At 43.7% G+C, this 23,645-nt stretch overlaps 1 protein-coding gene across 1 annotated transcript in view; it reads left to right on the top strand.

Annotated features, from left to right (window-relative positions):
- The window catches only part of shank3a (SH3 and multiple ankyrin repeat domains 3a), a gene marked incomplete at its 5' end in the record, with an annotated part of 258,696 nt that overhangs the window by 182,324 nt on the left and 52,727 nt on the right, over nt 1-23,645 (top strand). Inside the window, one exon of the mRNA XM_080761381.1 lies at nt 6,058-6,171. Coding sequence (XP_080617507.1) covers nt 6,058-6,171 — 114 coding nt within the window. The remainder of the gene's footprint in view (nt 1-6,057; nt 6,172-23,645) is intronic.

Raw genomic sequence — 23,645 nt, 5'->3', positions numbered from 1 at the left:
TAATCAGTAAAATAAAATAGCAAATTGTGCCTGATTTGGACCAGAGTACATGGTGTGTATATGTATGACTTGCTCTCAATGATGACGTAAGAAATATGGTCATTTATGTAATCTGGTCCCAGCAAACCAGGCACAAATTTTATTTGCATACGCATCAAGTGGCGGGTTGGCTGGCACGGTTTTTGATATATTATCACGGTTTTTGATAATATTAGACCATTATACTGAGAAAGATAGAAGTATAAAGACCTTCATGTCAAGATTAGGCTTTAAACAATTAAATACAAATCCAATTACAGATTACGGAAGTATTTTAGATCATGTATATTTTAACAAATGTGAAAGTATTATTACAAAAATTGAAGTTAGAGACACATATTACTCTGATCATGATTTAGTATTAATATCACTATAGTCCAAGATGAAATACATTTAAAACAATTGACAATTTACAATAAATAATAAAATTATTATACTGTATAACATATTTTAATTCAGTTTATATACCTTTTTTTTCATCAGATATCAATGATTTATTTTTCATTGAAAAACTAAAAAGGGATCTAGAATATTTCTAAATTGATAAAAGTGTATTTCTTATATAGATAGAAACTTTTCTGTGTTACACTCAGAAAAATACAGGGCATTCACAAATCTGATTAATTAAATTAACAACTTTAAATCAGAAATGTCATGAAATGTTAATATATAATATGATTCAAACAGCATTTAAAGACCATCAAAATACCAAAGTTATTAAGTCCGGCAAACAATTGTAGCACAGGTGAATGAACTTTCTCATAATAAGCTACAGAAAATTCAACCAAAAAGTACAAATAATTACAGTAATTACAGCATTACTAAAAGGGTACTCACTTTTAGTTGCACGCACACTAACAAAAACACAGAATGTGCAAGGAGAAGAAAATTCAAACTCTAGAGAGACACAGACACACAGCCCAGACCCACACACCTATAAGGTCTACAGCTGTAACAACCTGTTCTTTCCATTCCCCTGCCATATTAAATCTATGCCCTATGTAGTTTATGACTCATGTAGGTCATACACACGTATGGGCTGTGAGTTGATGCTGAACTCAGGGCTTTTGTCTGCCAGCGGTATAAGTCTAAGTATAGTTATAGTATAGTCTAGGTATAACACACACACACACACACACACACACACAAAGAAGCAGCGCACCGAAGGGGCGGCGGTGGCTCAGGGGTAGAGTGCCTGGATGGGAACCGCAAGGTTGCCAGTTCGAACCCGGGCTCCCCCAGAGTTACTGTCGAAGTGTCCTTGAGCAAGACACTGAACCCCTAATTGCTCCCGATGTGCTAGTTGGTGCCTTGCATGGTTTCCGCTGCCATCGGTGTATGAATGGGTGAATGTAATGCACAATCTATGTAAAGCGCCTTGGATAAAGGCGCTATATAAATGCACCATTTACCATTTACCATTTTATCGTGGTTTAGCCAATGGGAAAGCCAACTGGACTAGCACAGCGACGTGAGTCAGCCAATGAGAAAACCAGCTGGACTAGACTACTAGAGGACTAGCTTGCAGCTGGTAAAAACAAATATCATTCTAAGTCAATACTTTTGTACAAACGTTGAATGTCTTCTTTGATGAGATGCAATCTTATACTGTACAGCTATAGCTATAACTTTTACAGCAGTATATTGTAGGCTGCGGCGCTATTGTGTTGGAATGCACACGTAGATTAGACACACCAACGGACCGTGTGGAAACAACAGTCGGACATGCAGTCGGACCAGCGCTGCTCCCGTGCTTGAGGTTAGGGTTAGGTTAGGGTTTGAGGTATAGGTTACTTGTTGGTTTAGTGACAGTCGGACCAATAGTATGTCTAAACTAAAGCCTGTACTTTTTGTTTACCATAATAGCTTCTATAGGCTTCCCCCCAAAAAAACCTGCCACCAGTATCTGAAATGTTGTCAACATCATTTTCACCTGTTTGCTGCCACCTGATATCTTCCAGTAGCCTCGGTGGTCCCAGTGGCCTCTGGGTCATGTACTACACAACACCGTTATACTATACAGAGCAGGGAGGAAGTGATGGCTTGTCCTCACCATGGAGCCAACTGTACCACACAACACCGTTATACTATATACTGTCCTCACCATGGAGCCAACTGTACCACACAACACCGTTATACTATATACTGTCCTCACCATGGAGCCAACTGTACCACACAACACCGTTATACTATATACTGTCCTCACCATGGAGCCAACTGTACCACACAACACCGTTATACTATATACTGTCCTCACCATGGAGCCAACTGTACCACACAACACCGTTATACTATATACTGTCCTCACCATGGAGCCAACTGTACCACACAACACCGTTATACTATATACTGTCCTCACCATGGAGCCAACTGTACCACACAACACGTTATACTATATACTGTCCTCACCATGGAGCCAACTGTACCACACAACACCGTTATACTATATACTGTCCTCACCATGGAGCCAACTGTACCACACAACACCGTTATACTATATACTATACTGTCCTCACCATGGAGCCAACTGTACCACACAACACCGTTATACTATATACTGTCCTCACCATGGAGCCAACTGTACCACACAACACCGTTATACTATATACTGTCCTCACCATGGAGCCAACTGTACCACACAACACCGTTATACTATATACTGTCCTCACCATGGAGCCAACTGTACCACACAACACCGTTATACTATATACTGTCCTCACCATGGAGCCAACTGTACCACACAACACCGTTATACTATATACTGTCCTCACCATGGAGCCAACTGTACCACACAACACCGTTATACTGTATACTATACTGTCCTCACCATGGAGCCAACTGTACCACACAACACCGTTATACTATATACTGTCCTCACCATGGAGCCAACTGTACCACACAACACCGTTATACTATATACTGTCCTCACCATGGAGCCAACTGTACCACACAACACCGTTATACTATATACTGTCCTCACCATGGAGCCAACTGTACCACACAACACCGTTATACTATATACTATACTGTCCTCACCATGGAGCCAACTGTACCACACAACACCGTTATACTATATACTGTCCTCACCATGGAGCCAACTGTACCACACAACACGTTATACTATATACTGTCCTCACCATGGAGCCAACTGTACCACACAACACCGTTATACTATATACTGTCCTCACCATGGAGCCAACTGTACCACACAACACCGTTATACTATATACTATACTGTCCTCACCATGGAGCCAACTGTACCACACAACACCGTTATACTATATACTGTCCTCACCATGGAGCCAACTGTACCACACAACACCGTTATACTATATACTATACTGTCCTCACCATGGAGCCAACTGTACCACACAACACCGTTATACTATATACTGTCCTCACCATGGAGCCAACTGTACCACACAACACCGTTATACTATATACTATACTGTCCTCACCATGGAGCCAACTGTACCACACAACACCGTTATACTATATACTGTCCTCACCATGGAGCCAACTGTACCACACAACACCGTTATACTATATACTATACTGTCCTCACCATGGAGCCAACTGTACCACACAACACCGTTATACTATACTGTCCTCACCATGGAGCCAACTGTACCACACAACACCGTTATACTATATACTATACTGTCCTCACCATGGAGCCAACTGTACCACACAACACCGTTATACTATATACTGTCCTCACCATGGAGCCAACTGTACCACACAACACCGTTATACTATATACTATACTGTCCTCACCATGGAGCCAACTGTACCACACAACACCGTTATACTATATACTATACTGTCCTCACCATGGAGCCAACTGTACTACACAACACCGTTATACTATATACTATACTGTCCTCACCATGGAGCCAACTGTACCACACAACACCGTTATACTATATACTATACTGTCCTCACCATGGAGCCAACTGTACTACACAACACCGTTATACTATATACTATACTGTCCTCACCATGGAGCCAACTGTACTACACAACACCGTTATACTGTATACTATACTGTCCTCACCATGGAGCCAACTGTACCACACAACACCGTTATACTATATACTATACTGTCCTCACCATGGAGCCAACTGTACCACACAACACCGTTATACTATATACTATACTGTCCTCACCATGGAGCCAACTGTACCACACAACACCGTTATACTATATACTATACTGCCGTAACCTAGCAACCGCGGCGCAAGGAGAAGGGCTCACTCAGGCACAGCTTCAGTTCCAGCTGGGGGTCTGAGAGGATTTGTGTGTGTGTGTGTGTGTGTGTGTGTGTGTGTGTGTGTGTGTGTGTGTGTGTGTGTGTGTGTGTGTGTGTGTGTGTGTGTGTGTGTGTGTGTGTGTGTGTGTGTGTGTGTGTGTGTGTGTGTGTGTGTGTGTGTGTGTGTGTGTGTGTGTGTGTGTGTGTGTGTGTGTGTGTATTGTGTTTGAGGAACATACAAGAGAGCCATGGCTGTTTTTGTGCGAGAGAGAAATATATTCAGGTGTGTGTATGTGTGTGTGTATGAGCTTCTCAGAGTAATAGATGAGTATTGCAGAAATGAGTGCTCTGGTGCAGTCCTGCAGGGAAGATCAATATCAACTATACATTCATCTCTAATTACCCAATGTGCATGTAGAAGGAATATCCTACTGTTCTCTCTCTCTCTGTCTCTCTCTCTCTCCCCCTCCGTCAATCTCTCAACAAGCAGTCCTTTCTCACCAACCTCCCGAATATAAGAATAATGTATGTGAGTCTAGTGGGTGGATAAGATTGTATGTTATATACAGTATGTGTGTCTTGTATTAGGACTCCTAATACAAGACACACATACTGTGTACGCACACACACATGCACGCACGCCTCAAGAGTCCGGTTGGGTTCATGGATTGTTCTCTCCTAATTTAGGAGAGAACAATCCATGAACCCAACCTGACTCTTGAGGCGTGCGTGCATGTGTGTGTGCGTGCGTGAGTGCGTGCGTGCGTTTATGTACAGTATGTGTGAATATGTATGTATATACTGTATAGTTATGTGTAGGTGTATTTATGTCTATTATACAACATTTAAACTGGAGCCTCATTTACATTTGGGCATAAAAATGGCTCGGAGGGTACAAGACACTGAACAGCTAGTTTCTTAAGGTTTATTCCAGAGATGCAGACTGCAGTGCATGAATACTTGTGTAATTTCACTGACCGCGGTGATGTCACTGACCGCGGTGATGTCACTGACCGCGGTGACATGACCATGTGTGATTTTTTTGTTGTCTGTGCCTGCTGCTTATCCCATGAAGACCTAGAACGCATCTGTGTCACCTTAGCTTTAAACCACTTTTAACCATTATTTTGAAACTTTAGCTATTGAAAAATAGCAGCTCTACAAGCTCACGGCACTCGGTGCCACGCTGTGAGCTTGTAGATCTGCTATTTTTGAAAAATCGTGAAAATGTGTGCAAATCTTTGAATATATTATATATATTCTTTCACAGCAAACGTTTTTTAACTCCCTAGAGAACAACATATTTTGAGATGACATGAAAAAGTTAAAGAACCACTAGCCTGGAACTCACCTATGCTTTTTATGGCATAGGCAGCTCCCGGCAGGATCCGCCGGGAGAAACTATGCGCATCTGCGCATCTGCGCGACTATACTTAGAGCGACAGAGAGAGAGAGGAGTGTGTGTGTGTATACATGTCTGAGTGTGTGTGTCAATTTAACAAAGGTGCAGACGATCAGAAATCAGCAGAGAGTGAGCAATGTTTGCGCTACTCTATGCCGAATTGAAGTGGTCTCAGACCCAGACTTTTTTTTCTCCCTGGAAATAAAAACGTCTGGGTTTCCGAGGCTAGAGAACCACTGACACCCGTTTTTCAGAAAACTGTTAGGATTTTGAAGACATTTGCCTATATAATCTGGTCTCAGGTCTTAATGGGTTATAATAATGTCTTCTTCTCTTCCTCTCTTGTTCCCCTGCATGCTCTCAGTGCTGAGTATAGGAGAAGGTGGCTTCTGGGAAGGCACAGTTAAAGGCAGGACTGGCTGGTTCCCAGCGGACTGCGTGGAAGAGGTTCAGATGAGGCAGTACGACCCGCGGCTAGGTAAGAGAGGAATCAAATATTATGCACCCTCACACACTCTCTCACTTCTCAAGTTTCTTCCGGTAATCAACTTTATTGCGAGGCGTGCATGGAGGAGCCCTCTGGGTTGAGGGAGGTACACTGCAGTCACATCCTCAGTGTTCGCTTATCGTATAACTCCAACAGTGTACACGTGTCCGTTTGGTTTCTGCTCTCTCAGTGTTCATTTGACACTGAAGATTATTATTTATTTATTCTTTTAGATATTTTTGGGGATTTTTGGGGCTATTGGATAGCGTACAATATGAGACAGACAGGTGCCCAGACCGCTACACTAGCCGCCCAGGCCAACACTGAAGATTTTCTGTATAGTGAGCACACACACACACACACACACACACACACGCGCACAGCCATAACAACCTGTTCTTTCCATTCCCCTGCGATATTAAATCTATGCCCTATGTAGTTTATGACTCATGTAGGTCATACACACGTATGGGCTGTGAGTTGATGCTGAACTCAGGGCTTTTGTCTGCCTTAGACTTATACCGCTATAAGTCTAAGTATAGGTATAGTATAGACTAGGTACTGTATAACACACACACACACACACACACACACACACACACACACACACATATACACACACACACACACACACACACACACACACACACACACACACACACACACACACACACACATATACACACACACACACACACACAGAGTGGTCTTACTATGGCTGGTCAAGATGTTTTTTGTTATAATCTCTGTACATACTATATGGTGCTGAATGTTGAGTCTTTCAGCTCTGTCCATGGTCCTGAACATAATGTGGCATATTGCTGCAACACCCAATACAAAACACGCACACACTCACGCACGCAAACACACATGAATGCACGCACGCACGCACGCACACACACACACACACACGAATCTCATTCTGTTTTACTCTCTTTCTCTTGTGAATTCTTCTATAATGAATCTACCATCTGTGTGAGACTGACTCAAACATTTGAGTTTGAGTTGTAAACACTTGGTAGGTGATGAGGCGGCGATTTAGTTTACATGATCTCTCCGTTAACGGGTTGCCACGTTTATCATAGCATTCTTGTTCGGGTGTGTGCCACAGTCTCAGGGGATGATCGTAAAGTCTCTGCGTTCGAACGCGAGGCGCAAAGGATGCAATAATATGTCCTTGGAAAAACAGCTTGCTGACTCGGCGTTGTAGCAAGAAAGTATGTGTCTCCGGGCCGCCTTCACAATCTCTGTTCATGATTGTTTAGTGTTACTCCATTTTCACTACATATATACAGTATATATATATATATATATATACTGTGTATATATATATATATATATATATATACCAGATATTACAAATAACCTGAAAACATGAACATTGTCATCAAAAAGTGGGGAATAAACCATGCAGTGCAGCGCCAGGTGGTCTGTTTGTCTCGAGAGGGTGAGAGAGTATAGTCTAAACTCTGGAGGTTGCCTAACCCAGTCTGTATACAAACAGAAGAGAGGAGAGCACCAAGGACACATCTTTGATATACTATTCACCCTTTTACCTCTGCTTTGTTTGTCATGCCTCCCTTGAGACTGGCTTCTGGAGCTTCCGGGGGCAACGCCGCCCCCACTGCTGACTCCTTCAAAGAGGTTAGAGCAACACAGAGGGGGTGGAGGGGAGGGCATAGGCAGTGTGGGACAGTGGTTGCCAAACCTTTTAGCCTGTGATCCTAAAGGGAAATTAGATGTTTGCCCGTGACCCAAACTTGTAGATCTACAAGATCGGCTATTTTCACTACTACTTATGATCTTTTCTTTAGGCTATAGAAGTTCTTAGATGTTTTTGTTTGTTTTAAAATGTATAAGATATATTTTTTTTAAAGGGTGGGAGGGTAAAATCTTTTGAAATCTTTTGTTTTAGTAGGAAAAGGAAATGGGATTCTGTACTCGAGTCGTGAGCCACAAAAGAATTATCCATGGCCCACAAACGGGTCCCGACCCACTGTTTGGGAAACAGTGCATTATAGGGGTGTTACCTGGGAACAGGTGTTGGCGACGACCACAGAGGGGAGTATGGAATCTCTAAATAAACCCATTTAAATGCATTGTTGTGAGGAACGCGATAGCGGTGCAAGATGCAGGAGAGGAGGCCATATAAATGAGGCTGAGACGAATGGAGGAGCATTCTCTATGGGACAGCACAGAACGTCTGTGTGTGAGGAGGGAGGGGGGGGGGGTGAGCGAAGGGAGGAGCATTCTCTATGGGACAGCACAGAACGTCTGTGTGTGAGGAGGGAGGGGGGGGGGGGTGAGCAAAGGGAGGAGCATTCTCTATGGGACAGCACAGAACGTCTGTGTGTGAGGAGGGAGGGGGGGGGGGGGGGTGAGCGAAGGGAGGAGCATTCTCTATGGGACAGCACAGAACGTCTGTGTGTGAGGAGGGAGGGGGGGGGGGGGGGGGGGTGAGCGAAGGGAGATGGGGCTGATATTGAAACAGTGCATGCCCTGCATGCCCATAAATCCTGGAAAAAAACTCCATGAGATACATTCTCTGGAATGAAAAAGGGTCTGCCTCCACCTTCTGCTCTGTCTTCTAAGCCCACCTCCCACCCCCCTCTCTCTCTCTCTCTCTCTCTCTCTCTCTCCCACTCTCTCTCTATCTTTCATTTCATTTTGTAGAGCAGTTTGACACCAAACAGGCATGTATATTGTTGCTTTAGTATGTATCAGTGAGGTGCTACTATGACTCTTCTCAAGACCTCTGCCTTCCACTGATATGCATTTTTGAGGACAGATATCTTATGTCAATAGCCAAAAAACATTTTTACTGTCATTAATTGAATCGATAATTTTATTGATTTTACTATTGCCATGGAAAGTACCGTAAATCCTCTTTTAGAAACCCGGGCTTGTATTTGTCTCAACCGATTCTGATACCAGGCTTTTATTGGAAGGAGGCAGCTATAAGAAGAAGGCCTATTTCTACATTTCAAAAGGATCATAATGAATACACATTGTGGGTCAGTTAGAACTCAGTAAAATGTGCTGGGCTCATGTATTGAAACCAAGTCCTCATGGAATATTAAACAGTGCAGTTGCAAGTGCTCACTGGTCATTTAAATAAGAAATCAATATTGGCATATTGCCTATGGTAAATACCATAATAACATCAACACATCAATTTAACTTGAACAACCAATGTTAATTTGAAGCTATGATTCCCTGCTTTCATATGACATGAAAAAGAATACAATGGCAGTCCCTCAGTTAAATCTGGTCACAAATATACCGGATATAACCTCAACTTAGATAGACTACCACAGTACTGTGGTCTAAACTATTTATTGCACATTCAAATATATGTAAAGGCCTACAGTTAGGCTACTGACAAGTTCAGATGCAAATAATAACATAAAATAAAATGTATGATAGGCTATTTCATATAATATCAAATCAGCTTGAACAGTGCAACACTGCAGTGATTCAACCATAGACAAAAAATCCAAGGCTTCAACGGGGGGAGAGAGAGAGAGACGCGTTAGAGAGAGAGAGAGAGAGAGAGAGTCGTGTTAGAGAGAGAGAGAAAGAGAGAGAGAGTCACGTTAGAGAGAGAGAGAGAGAGAGAGTCGCGTTAGAGAGAGAAAGAAAGAGAGAGAGAGAGTCACGTTAGAGAGAGAGAGAGTCGCGTTAGAGAGAGAAAGAGAGAGAGAGAGAGAGTCGCGTTAGAGAGAGAGAGAGAGAGTCGCGTTAGAGAGAGAAAGAGAGAGAGAGAGAGAGTCGCGTTAGAGAGAGAGAGAGAGAGAGAGAGAGAGAGTCGCGTTAGAGAGGGGGGGGGGGGGTGGTCGCGTTAGCAACAAGCTAAGCTCACAGCATACCGGTACGTTCGTTCCATGATCCGACAGATCTACTAGTAGATCTGTGGTTTTACAGAACGTTCGTTGCATGAAGGGCAGATCTGCGGGCGCGCAGCACATATTTTTTTTGCCATTACTCCTGCAGATTTTGTACAAACAATTTTGTCAGACAAATCGGTACACATTCTCTCTCTAGTCATTTTGTCAAGACGGACCTGTCCGATTTTTCCTATTTCATCCTAAATGGGTAGATTTACGTCCTGGCCTGGCAGAGGCCTGTGCTCCCCCAGGAGCAATTTATTTTACTTCTGAGTAGGATTTGTTACACCAGAGAACCTCTTATAAATTCACTATAGGGTGGATTGCAAGCTCTGAAGATTAAAACAGATGGATGATGTTTACAGACTGACATCAGCCATTTCTAAAAGTCACATTTTGGCAAATCAGCATGTCTTTCTAGCCCTACATATGTGACCCACCTTGACTGAGGGCCTGCCATTGGATTTGTTTCCATATGAAAGCAGGGAATCATAGCTTCAAATTGACATATTCGTTGTTCAGTTTGACCCACCAGTTTTGGAGATATGGCTTATAGAGTAATGTCTTACAGTTGAGAAAACAGGCTTGAAAGGTTCAGTTCTGTGGACTCTAACATTACACCTAGCTACATGTTTAAGAATTTATTTCATATTTTCAGACATGCTCTAGAATGTGAAGAGTCTGCCTGTGCTTTTAAGTCATTTTGGAGTTTTTCTCCTCTCCTGTACAGTTAGTCTTGCCGCCATGACTGTCTCTGTATCAAAAAGAGTCACATATTATAGGGTCATGGTACACACTCTGTGTGATCCATACCACCATTCAACCATCCAACCACACATGGTTCTTTGGCCTCGGTGTCTGTGAGGAACACACTGTCCCTCCCAGTTCCAGCGTCTGGTGACCAGGCACCCTGTGGGTCAACCTGTAGGAGTATGTATAGTGCAGTGTTGATTTTGGCAGCACATTTTGGGTTTTAGTCATAGTCACTTGAATAGTTTTCATTTCGTTTTAGTCACATTTTAGCCACCTGGAATGTTTTAGTGTTTGCCATTTATGGCCTACTAGTGTGCAACAAGCAAGTAGGCACTCGACAGAGTGCAGTTCTAGTTAATAATTATATTTCATTGAACCAAATCCTCCCGAAACTTTAGCAAAAACTGCCATCCGCGCATCTCTGCCGGGCGAACCTCACAGAATGAAGTTCCTTTATGTGAGGAACAGGATGGTGTTCTCTTTCTCTGTACGTGTCACATGATGGGCCCATTTCAAAACGACTCAAATGGCTTTCTCTTCGCCATCCATTTCTGCCTCCGTCTCTCTGTCTGACACTTGGGCACTCAGAGGAACGCTGCTAAGGACTTCACGCAGAGAGAACAGATTTGTACATCTGTCTCTCTAATGGCCTCTGCCATTATAATGCCTGTCCTCCTCTTCTAGTTCCATGTGCTCGTCCTTCCATTCACTCTCCTTATTCAGGAGGTGATCGATACTTTGTTTTGTCCTCGATATAGACATTGATGCTCGTCTTGCAAAAGAAATGCTGGGTGCTATCAAATACATGTTAGAAATTATAGTTATAGCTTTATGTAAAGCTCTATCTCTCAATAGAGCAAATCTGCATTTAATGTAGGATGTGCACTTTTGCGACTTGTGAAGATCCATCTTTCTCCCTGAATGTTTGGGTGTGTCTGTGTGGTGTGCTCAGTGCACGTATGCTCATTTACACGCTCTGTCACACACACACACACACACACACACACACACACACACACACACACACACACACACACACACACACACACACACACACACACACACGTGTAAGTGTTCCCCCACGTGTGTGTGTGTGTGTGTGCATGTGCGTGCATGTGAAGTTTGCAGTATTGACACACACTCCGTCTGTGCATCGATACATCACTCCGGAGTCGTGACTCTGAAAGTGCCATCCCTTTTTATCTGTCCCTCCCTGCTTCTCTCTCTCTCTCTCTCTATCTCTCTCTCTCTCTCTCTGCCTCTTCCTCTGCAATCTTTGCTTTCTTTTGTTTTCCCTCACCTTGCCCAGTCCACCGTGCACCATGAGCTCCTCACGTTTTGGAGAGGAGCGACACAGAGAAGAGACAGAGCCAAGTTGAGGAACAGTGGCAGGAGCAGGAAGGAGGTCGAGAAGCGTTACAGAGAAGTTAGGATGGAAATAAAACGATGAGAAGTGTGTTTGGAGTATAGGGTGCATCCCGAACCTCACTACCAAGCAGGTATCGAACTGAACATGCTTGGGTACCATGGGTAGCCATTACAATAATTCCATTTTGGTTCTCCCTATCGGTTCCTACAGATTCACGCAGTCATGTGCTGTGCTGTGCTATTTATTTATTCATTCATTCATTCATTCATTCATCCCTTTTTAGACGTGCAGGGAACAGAGCTGATCTACAAGCCTACGACACGTTGCATCAGCGACGTATTGGGGGCTTGGAGATCGGCTCAGGCGGAGTTATATAGTTCCCAGAGTCTGCATTTAGTTGTGGAGGAGTCTAGAGAGAGACGCGTTGTGCCTGACGGACGAGGTGTGGTGTCGACTGTCGTGTCAAGTTTAACAACGTATGCTGAGCAACAGTATGGTGTAACGTTTTCAGCCCCTATACAGATACGAGTGGGGTACGAGGCGTCAAAAAAACTGCTCCCGTACGATTTTTGTGCTAAAATTGATTTTGCAGATCTTGTCCAAACTATGGGAAAATGATGGGGTTAAATTTTTCCGGACCCCGACCCCATTTCTGGGGGGGGTCATGTATTTGGGACCTCCCAGAACAGTATGCCAGCCAGTTAATATCCGATTTTCATAATAGTGGAATTGTTTTGTATGTTTTAAAACATTCTTAGTTGATTTCTTAAACTTTTAAAGTGTCCAGAAGAATCTTTACTGACTTTTTCCTCACCTGGGTGCCCCCGGACTGACCCCTGTGCCTATAAGTTCTCATTACATTCCTCGCTCTGCTCCTGTTCCAGTTAAGCCAGATAAATAATCTGAGTTTAGCGTTAACCACTTCACTAATCAATGACATGATGTATTTGTTTTTGCCCTGAAGTAGGGCAATTGAAAGGCAGAGAGTTGTCAAAAGTTAGCTTTTTTCCTTGAAAATAATGAAAGGCAGATTATGATGTCTGTTTTGCATAGCTCAACTCAACTCACTCAAGGACCCGCGTAAATTAATATGTATTTAACTGTGGACCCCCATCTGAAAAATATTTTGTGCCATTAGTGTCACCGGTGCCCGGCTGTAGAGAACCGAGTTGATGGATGATGGAAGTTGGAGATCTATGCCCTACCCGGCTATACGCAATACCCGTTGTACCCGTGTCAGACCCGTTCCACCCATCTGTCTGTGTCCCTTTTATGCCCATATATAGAGATATCTGTATGTGTCCCTTATATGGATTTGTGTTGTGTTGTGATGTCAGAACAGGCCAGCTCCATATATGGAGCCCGGGCAGGGGCATTGTCCAGAGCCCAGTCAGATGCCTTTTGTGGCGCTCCTGACAACCGTGGGTCCGACTCAACACCGGGCACGGCACAAGATCTTTAATTCGAGTGTTTTCAATTATTCTGAATTTAGTTTTGCACAAAAAACACTCCTTGGGCTAAATCTGGCCATAGCCAGTTTTTAGCCGAATGAGTGTTTTTCGTGCAAAACTAATGCTTATATATAATTATATTAATAATACTTTTCGAATATATTTGACATTCAAATTCAATTTCTGAGGAATGTTAACAGCCCTAATACAGACATACACTATCTGCAGTATTATCTGGATCCTTGGAACTGTGTTTAATCAATTCAAAGATGACACCACTTCTAAGCTACTGTAAGAGCTGGTAAATGCAATTCATTGCAAAATTGTTCAGAATTATTTGATTAGAATGATTTATTTCACTATGATCTCTGGTAATGGTGTGAACTGATAGAAACTAGTAAATCCTCAAGCCAAAGCAAATACACATTGATTAAAATAATCTCTATCGGCTATTTAAGGTACAGTATACAAACAGGGCATGAATAACTATAGAGAAGTCAGAAAGAAGTATGGAAGCAGGGCATCCCTAGGATGCTATAACTATAGCCAAGAACCACCCTAAAGGCGCAAACTATTAGTTAAAACATTTACTGCAGATAATTGAAATCGTGAAATAACCTTCACTGCGGAGTATTTCACTCACATTTGATGAAAATAACTGCCATCACTTGTCGACGTGTCAAGAAATATTCCAAACTGCCGATCAACAACGAAGAATGGAGGAGAGACAATAGGAATGCATTGAACCTCAATTTCCCAGAAGCCCTAGGAAGCCAGTGTCAGATTCTTTTTTTCGGTCACGTGATCCAAACATGTGACATATCACAGGTGTCCGGAGGAAACCTTGTATCTCTTAAAAGTTATCAAAATTGGCGAATTTAGCAATGAAAACAAAAGTTGGGAATGTCGTGAACGGCAGTCAAACTGTTTAACAGGTTCCGTCCATAGGACGTGTCCACACGTCATAGGGAATCCAATCGACGGATGCATAGGATGTGTGTACACGTCCTAGCGCATCCTCAATTTTATTTTTGAGTGAGCCTCTAAGGCCATGCTTCGCTTCTGCCTTCATATTAGCGTCCCGTTCACTTAGCTGTTAGCGCGGCAGAAAGAATGCCTCGTATCTGCTAATCCAGGGCGCTCTCCGTGGTTTTGATCTGATGGATATACTAAGCGCTTCATTTCTGACTTCTCATCCACCTCTCGTTCAAAATACGAACGCTTTGGAGCTTTTAGCGATATAACAGAATCGAGAGCAAGGTAAGCTAGCAAAATATTTCTCAGAGTTAAAGCAACCATGTTTTCCCGGCACCCCATGGTTCCTATTTTGAAGGAATCCCGGGAATGATTGTGTTGAAGTGGAAAAATAATGAACTAAAGTTAAGTTTCCAAACTTTTGTTGCCGAGTTTATATCCGTAACAATATAGGAAGTGTTTGGGTCATTCATTTATATGTGGAGCTGTCCATGGTGCTGAAGGTGCACATTTAAACCACGTTGACTCCTCAGTTTCCTTTTCTCTTTTATCACCACATTAGCTCTTGAAACAGGCCCCCAGATGCTTAAGGCTACCACTGCTGTGTACAGTATGTAGGTTAATGGGAGAAGTTTACCCGCATTAATGGAGAGGATAATGACATGCTCCTCCCTCAGTAAAGATGCCAGAGCAAGGGCCGGGGGCCACACACTCAGTCAACAACATTAGTTGATGTGGGCCCCTGCCCAGCAATGCCCCAACAGCTAGTACACACACACACACACACCCACACCAAAAAACACACGCATACTCATTTGTATGCCCTAGTGAGGACATTTTGTTCATCGTTTTGTTCCTCTAACATCCTCAGATAAACAGCACTTGCATTTTCAGTAACATTAGAGCGATATCTTATGAAGCATGCAAACTTAATTATTTTTCCTGTCTGTCTGTCTGTCTGTCTGTCTGTCTGTCTGTCTGTCTGTCTGTCTGTCTGTCTGTCTGTCTGTCTGTCTGTCTCTGTCTCTGTCTCTGTCTCTGTCTCTGTCTCTGTCTCTGTCTCTGTCTCTGTCTCTGTCTCTGTCTCTGTCTCTGTCTCTGTCTCTCTCTCTCTCTCTCTCTCTCTCTCTCTCTCTCTGTCTCTCTGTCTCTCTCTGTCTCTGTCTCTCATTCCCTCCCTCGCTTTCTTCTTGCGCCGCAGCACAGCTGAATGAATCAGAGGCATGTGAATCAGCCCAGCCAAATCCAGCTGGAGCTATTTTTAGCTCGCCCATTAAGAAGTTTGGGAGAGCCTTTTTCCGATACCCGCCCTGAATACTTAAACATGGACTTCGCTGCAGCAAAGGCACAGAACTGTCCGAGAGAGGCGAAGAGGGGGGGGGGGGGGGGGGGGCAGAGAAGAGGAGGGCTGTATGCAGGGAATGAAATTGTTCAAATTAAGCCACCATCAAAGTGAGGAATTGATGCTCATGCTTATGAGCAATGCTTTGAATGTGTCCCCATATAATGATTACATTTGCGTGTGCCTTTTATGGTAGTCTTTGTCTAAGCGCAAGGTCAGTGCTAATTATTACCACTACAATGATGATTATCTGGGTGCTCTTTATACACCTGCTGCAACCCCCTTTGATTCAATCATAAACGATAGTTTTGGGGTTTCAGTTCATGTCACGGTTACTGAATGGAACATGGCTGATATAATAGTAATGTTGTGGCGGTGTGACCACTGAGAGCCTGTATCAACACAGTGGTATATTGTGATGCCAATACTATTGTCAAAACTATTTAAAATGTAAAAATGTAATAGAGATCCTCTACTTGATGTAGAGGTATGACGCCTGAGCGTGCACGCATCCGCCTCATTGACGGCAGTCTGCTGGGCGAGTGCTGGCGCTTTGGCATGGGGGGTCAGATCAACATGGAATGAATTCTGTACTGACCATATAAGGAGCATGTCTTGAGTGTACAGGGTTTGATGAGGGCAGATTGAGCTACTGGGTGCTATAGAGCCACTGGGTGCTATAGAGCCACTGGGTGGGCCCACTGTACGCACGCACGCGCACACAGATAGCATACCCATGTGTGACTGACCCAGGGTGAAAGTTAGAGTGTAAGTCATAGCTTTGTTCCAGTCTGCTGACAAAGCGTTTGAGGATCTGTGCGTCCGCTTGACAGGAGCTTGGCAGTCAGTCCAGTGACACCTGCCCTGGTGTCACAAGCATCACATCGTCTCTGTATGGCAAAACATTTCTCTGTCTCTCTCTCCATATTCTCTCTCCATCAGTGCTTCTCAGACAGACGATAGATGATGATGTGTTTGTCCACTAAGCCCCATTTGAAAATATTTTGTGCCAGGAACCCCCATACAATATTTGCGCTTTGAAGGTTTTTCAAGAATATTCAAACGTTTTCATCACGCCTGTGTGAACCGAATGGTGCAACTCCTCTCCCCCCCCCCCCCTCTCTCTCTCTCTCTCTCTCTCTCTCTCTATAGCTGTCAGCACTGTCTCTCTCTCTCTCTGTTTCTGCATGGCACAACAGCGCCCCTACTGGTACTCATACTGGTGCTCACACATACATAGGTGCATGGGTTAACGTCACATACATAGATGAATGTCACGGACATTGCTGGTTGTAGGAGTGGTTGCACCACTCAAAAATAGTCACAACACGTCGCAATGTGACTTTGTGACAGCTGTTTTCAAATAGTCCTGGACCTCTAGTGCCTCAATCACACTGCACATCTATTGTTAATCTCCGACACCTCTTCAGTTGTGCGATAATTCAATCAACCATCAACCATTGCACCCTCCTTCAGAATAATCATGTTTCCCATTGTATAGATTTTACACACATCGAAAGAGAGGAGGGCCGGATTTTATACCATTTCAGCACCATGGACAGAGGTACAATGAGCTGCTGGGTTAACTGTAGAAACACAGGACTGAAATGTTTCAGCATTATGGAGAGAGACATAAAGTAGTCCGGCAGTCGAGGTGGACAAGTGGGACATTTTTTATTGGCCTAAAATATTGTCTGTATATTCATGAATCCACTTGCTGACCACTTGAATCCACTTGCTGTCACTATTGGGCAATTATTTTTATAGGCGTTTCTTGTGACCCTACCATTAACATCCTATATGGCAGGCAAAAATGTCAAACTTTCCTTTTGCTTTCATCATCATTTTTCGACCGCGGTCGAGATCGTGGATTTCACAATATCACGCCAGACTTCCTGGTCCTTCATTGCCATCCCCAGTTCCTGCTTACTGATGCCTGTGTCCCTAGCGATGACATCAGGGAACGATAGTTTAAGCTCTGTAGCAGTGGCCGGCAAACTGTGTTCTTCTGGATCGGACTAGTGAAGAAACACGGTGAAGGTTGCTGTATATTAGATTAGTCGATGGGTGGCTCTTCCAAGACAGATTTTGCGCTCTCATTAGAAGGCGGGTGTAAGTGCCATCCAACCGTTTTCTTTGAAAGTGTCCATGTCTCGGGCCATAGAGTAGAATCGGCTCAACGGTCGTCCTAAATATTTTTACTTTTAACATCTTACTAAGCTGGGATGACCAGATCTTATGCATGTCATTGCAGGCTGACCAGGCCATACCCTTCCTAGTTTGAAAGTCCTTTTGGGAAGAAGATAAATATGTCCGTTTTTAGCCCAAGGAGTGTTTTTTGTGCAAAACGAATGCTTGGAATGGATTCAGAATCATGAAAACCCCATAGTTTGACATGTCATATCTACTAAAAACAGCCGGCCAGCAAGTGGATTCATGAATGTATGTACGTACAGTATATAGACAATATTTTAGGCCAATAAAAAAATACTATATGTGACCAGGGACAGTGGTTTGACCAAATTTCCCACTTTAAACAAAAGAAGCCTGTCGGCTGCCGGACTAAACGGACACTATTAAATGAATATTCACCTCCAAAAGGCAGAACTTTGCTCTCCCAAGAAGACTTGAATTCATGGAGAGTTTTGTGTCACATTGCTTCACGGTTGAATGAAGAATCCCAAAACAAAGAGAAACGAAGAGATGAGCTGAAGAAAATATAGCGACAGCAACACTATCTGTTTATAAACTCCAAAACAACAGCATTATCCATGCGTCTTGTATCCAGTCCATGTTCTCATTCCACCACATTTTCACTTTTACTTTAGAGTTTTGTTTAAACGTGAGGTTCAATGCGACCTGAGTTCAAGGGCTCCTCGTTCGTGCATGAGCCTGTTTAATCCAAAAGGAAAATTGAAAATGAAAGACTATTGTGCCTGTTTGACCACTTTCGACCTGCCATCCCAATTTTGGGCATGTCACTTTTGTCAAACATTAGAAAATAGTAGATCTAAAAGCTTGTAAATTGGCTACTTTCATTTTAAGCCAGTTCGTAATTGGTCAACCAGAGCTTTTGAGTATGTGAGGGTCCTTGGCATGGAAAGGTTTGGAAACCTCTGGTCATTTTGGTACAGCAGGGTACCCTCATGACTCCACCCACTTCGAACCGACAATCACCATCAGTAGGTTACGTATCACTTGAATGCAATAGCCAGCGGTTATGACTGATATGAGGTTATAGGGGACCTACTGTACGTGACCGCTTAGTTTATTGTTAGGGTTACGATTAGTAATAGTCAGACTGGCTCCATTGCATTCGACTGATAAAGTAAAGTACATTTATAAAGTACCTTTGGAGAACAAGTTTACAAAGTGCTGTACAATATAAACAATCAAGTTAAAACAAGACATAATAGTGTAATAATAATAATAATAGGAGGGTCAGATAACAACATAGGGAAAATGTTTACGAAATAAAAATGTTTTTAACCTGCTCTTAAAAATAACTGGTGATTATCGGTTGATTTTCATGCGAATCCGTTGATGATTCCCCTGTAAGTGCATGTGCTAGTGTAGTTTTTCCTTGAAATTATACTTTACGAGTAGATTGATTGAATTGCCCTCGTTGACACAGCAATGTCCCTCTTTAATGGCACAATTCTCAGTTAAGCACTCCTTATTTGGTCATAAATGTATGCACGCCTGGTCCAGAGATGACAAATCACTTTCAATCCCCCCCTTTGTTGAGCCAATATATCCAGATGCCATTGCATGCAACCATGCCTGCATCTGGGCACACACTTCACTCCTTCACACGTGCACAGACAGTATGTGTGCACAAGCACATCTGCACACATGTATGCAAGCTCACCCCAGTCACTGTGGTCCATGCTGTAGAAGTGTGTTGAGTCAGCAAACAGATTTGCATAGCCAACTAATCCATCTTATTGGCGAGAGAGAGAGAGAGAGAGAGAGAGAGAGAGAGAAATAAACAGAGGGGGTATAAAGCAGTGAAGCACTAGTTGGAAGACATGTCTTTGGTATTAAGGTTTAGCTGAGTCAGTGTTATTGACTGGCAATTGAAGTGGACTCCTACTGCTTTAACCCCTTAAGGGAGGATTGCCCTTAAGCTTGACTGCCACACACCATGAAGGCGTGTTTGAGTGTGAGACTGTGAGTGTGAGCGTGCATGCGTGCGTGCACGCTTTGTTTCAGTATTTGTTTGCCTGTCTGAGGCAGGTACAGCAGAGTGATGGCCACTATCTCTACTTTTCATCAGAAATCAGTGAAGTGTGTTGAGAGCATTCTCTCTCTCTATTCCCCCCCCCCCTCTCTCTCTCTCTCTCTCTCTCTCTCTCTCAGACAGATCCATATCAAATCCTAATTGATGGCAGTGTCATTTGAGCGATGAATCAAAGCAGAAGCAGACCCCACAGAGGAGTAAAGGCAAATCACAATTGACAAGGGGGCACATTGGGTAACAGCAGGTTGTTTATGCGTTCACACTCACACATACAGTATGCACACCAACCGATCCACACATTGGGACCACCAACCGAGTTACTGCGTTTCTTCCCGAAAGCCGACTACATTTCACAGTGTCAGACATGCTGTCACACACCATATCACGCTTAGAAGTATAGCTTGTGCTGGAGCTGTCTAATCCATGTGCAGTCACTTCAAATCACTTTGTGCATACACCTTAAGCTCCGGTGCTGACGCACAAAACATATTTTTCGCGACACGGTTTTGCTGTTATCCTGTGCACTAATTATTTCGGCCGCCTGCTGGTGCCTCACCATCCGCAGCATTCAACTGGCAGTGTGTCACATCTATGGAACCTGGCAGCAAACACAAGCATCAAGGATGTTCGTTGAAACTGTGAACGTTTCAGAATAAGGGTCATGCATGGACAGATGTACTCATGTTCTCACGTGTCCTCACGCTCCTATGGCAAATATTTACACACACCAGAACATACTCATTCATGCATGTTACACGGGTAGATTACTTTGTTTGCGCCGCACGCACGCACACACACACGCACGCACATAGGGTACAGGCTTTAGTTTTGACATACTGGTCCGACTGTCATTAGACCGACTACCTCAAACCCTAACCTAACCCTAACCGCACACACGGGAGCAACGCATGTTCAACCACATGTCCGACCGTTGTTTCCACGTTGTTTCTACGTGTGCATGCACGCACACACACATGCACGCACGCACACGCACGCACACACACACACACACACACACACACACACACACACACACACACACACACACACACACACTCAAATTGGGGTCTGCACGGCCAAATACATATCAGTGTGGGGGTCAGTTCTCTATACGCCTAGCAGGATAACTAGGAGAGGCATGGAACTACTCTAACTGGGTGACACTAATCACTGTCTTAACCCTCCCAGTGCTCCGGGGTATCTCTCTCTCTCTCTCTCTCTCTCTCTCTCTCTCTCTGCACCTACTGTACGCCTCTCCCTCCCTCGTTCCTCAATGAGTCAAATGAACCCTGAGGACTTAGCTGTGTATAATATGCTGTGTGTTCTAATATCGTAGTGTACTGTAGTATGTGTAATGTGTATTCTAATAACGTATTGTACTGTAGTACGCGTACCTGAAACACTTTGTCTGTCTGTGTACCCTCTTCTTGCCGTTTGTACAGTATGTGTGCTTTCGCTTATGTCACGTGTGTGGGGTTTTTTTCTGGCGGTTGTTGTCTGAATTTAATTTAATTATTCAGGGCTATGTCTGCTGTGTGCTCACACACATGAGAGGGATGAGTGTATTTTTAGGCGCCTCCGACACCCTGGTACTTTCACAGAAACAACAGTCTCTCTCTGAAGGCTCTCATTTGTGAGCCGGACACTTCTGAGATAGGGATAGAAGGAAAGAAAGAGGCGAATATGCAAAGGAATTAAAACCAGAGAGGTGAAGCGTTTGCAGAGGTGATTTGCTAGGTGTAGCGCCACCAGGAAGTACCAGGAAGTATTCTGTCACCTGCAGCCCTCGCTGAGAAGAAAGCTGCATGCATGGCTTTTTTTAACGGGAGAGAATGGTGTTTAGTTACCAGTTGGATGAGCAAGCTCCTGGACTGACTGACTGGACTCCTCCGTTCTAATGGTTCATTAGACTGGCTCTCGCAAAACAAGGAGACCAAGCAGGAAGCCGGGTCTGCCTCTGTATCAGAGTGCCACAGAGGGACCGGTAGGGACCCCGCTAGAAATGGACTGTTGTCCGGTCATGGTGTCAGAGCTGCCCGTGCTGTGTAGCAGGATCGACGGTGTGGTGACAGTGGTCAAGGCAGACCACACAGGCTTTTCCAATCACACCCGCTATAGGGGTAAGTCTCTATTAGGGCTGGGTGATATGACTTCAAATCAATTTGAATTAACAAGTATTTCAATATATATATTGTGAAAATAAGTAGACCTACAACCTCACAATGTGTGTGAGCTTATAGATTGGCTATTTTTGTACACCGTCATTGTACAACAAAGTATAATACATTACATGGTATAATACAGGGTTAAGTGGTTAATCAGACTACTGGTAATCTATTTAGTTGGTTCTTGTTTGTTGTTTCCACATGGTTCCAGGTAGAACATTTCAGTACCACACAGTGTGCACTGTGTGCAGGCACAGGACAGGACAATGTCTCATCCTTGGTATAGATTTGATAAACTTGTTCCCTTTGGCATTGTTGGATCGAATTCTCTCAGCTATCTATCTATAAATGCACCATTGTCTGTCTGTCTGTATGTGTGTACGGTTGTAATGCACGTAATTCGAGAACCGTTCGTCACACCGACTTCAGATTCGACACACGCGTTCCACACCCCCACATGGAGTGCAGTTCCCAGTGTCAAGTCGGTCGGACCCACGGTTGACCAGAACAAAAGGCCTCTGCCGGGGCTCTGGACATGGCCCCTGCCCAGGCTCCATGGAGCAGGCCTGTTCTGACATCACAACACTTCATATGTAGTACAGATTATTGTTTGGACCCAATGTTTTATACATTTGTGTCAATAAAGTAACTAACTAACTAGGCATGCCCGACACAGAACTCCATATATAGGAATAAAGGGACACAGAGACAGATACAGAAATCTCCATATATGGTCATAAAGTGACACAGACATATGGGTGGAACGGGTACTCTGTCACGTGTACAACGTACAACGGGTATTGCATAGCCGGGTGGGGCATGGTTTTCTAACTTCCATCGTTAGCGACTCTGTGCTCTACAGCCGGGCACCGGTCTTTCTGAAGGAGACTAATTATGTACTTTGAGGAGTGCAATGTGTAGATACAGTGCAATGTGTAGGTAGATACAGTGCAATGTGTAGATACAGTGCAATGTGTAGGTAGATACAGTGCAATGTGTAGATACAGTGCAATGTGTAGGTAGATACAGTGCAATGTGTAGGTAGATACAGTGCAATGTGTAGATACAGTGCAATGTGTAGGTAGATACAGTGCAATGTGTAGGTAGATACAGTGCAATGTGTAGATACAGTGCAATGTGTAGGTAGATACAGTGCAATGTGTAGGTAGATACAGTGCAATGTGTAGGTAGATACAGTGCAATGTTTAGGTAGATACAGTGCAATGTGTAGGTAGATACAGTGCAATGTGTAGATACAGTGCAATGTTTAGGTAGATACA

Source organism: Protomyctophum bolini (genome assembly GCF_963924005.1).
Source record: "Protomyctophum bolini genome assembly, chromosome: 4".
Classification (NCBI taxonomy): domain Eukaryota; kingdom Metazoa; phylum Chordata; class Actinopteri; order Myctophiformes; family Myctophidae; genus Protomyctophum; species Protomyctophum bolini.
The sequence above is the reverse complement of the archived record's forward strand: the minus strand, read 5'-3'. Positions and strand labels throughout refer to the sequence as shown.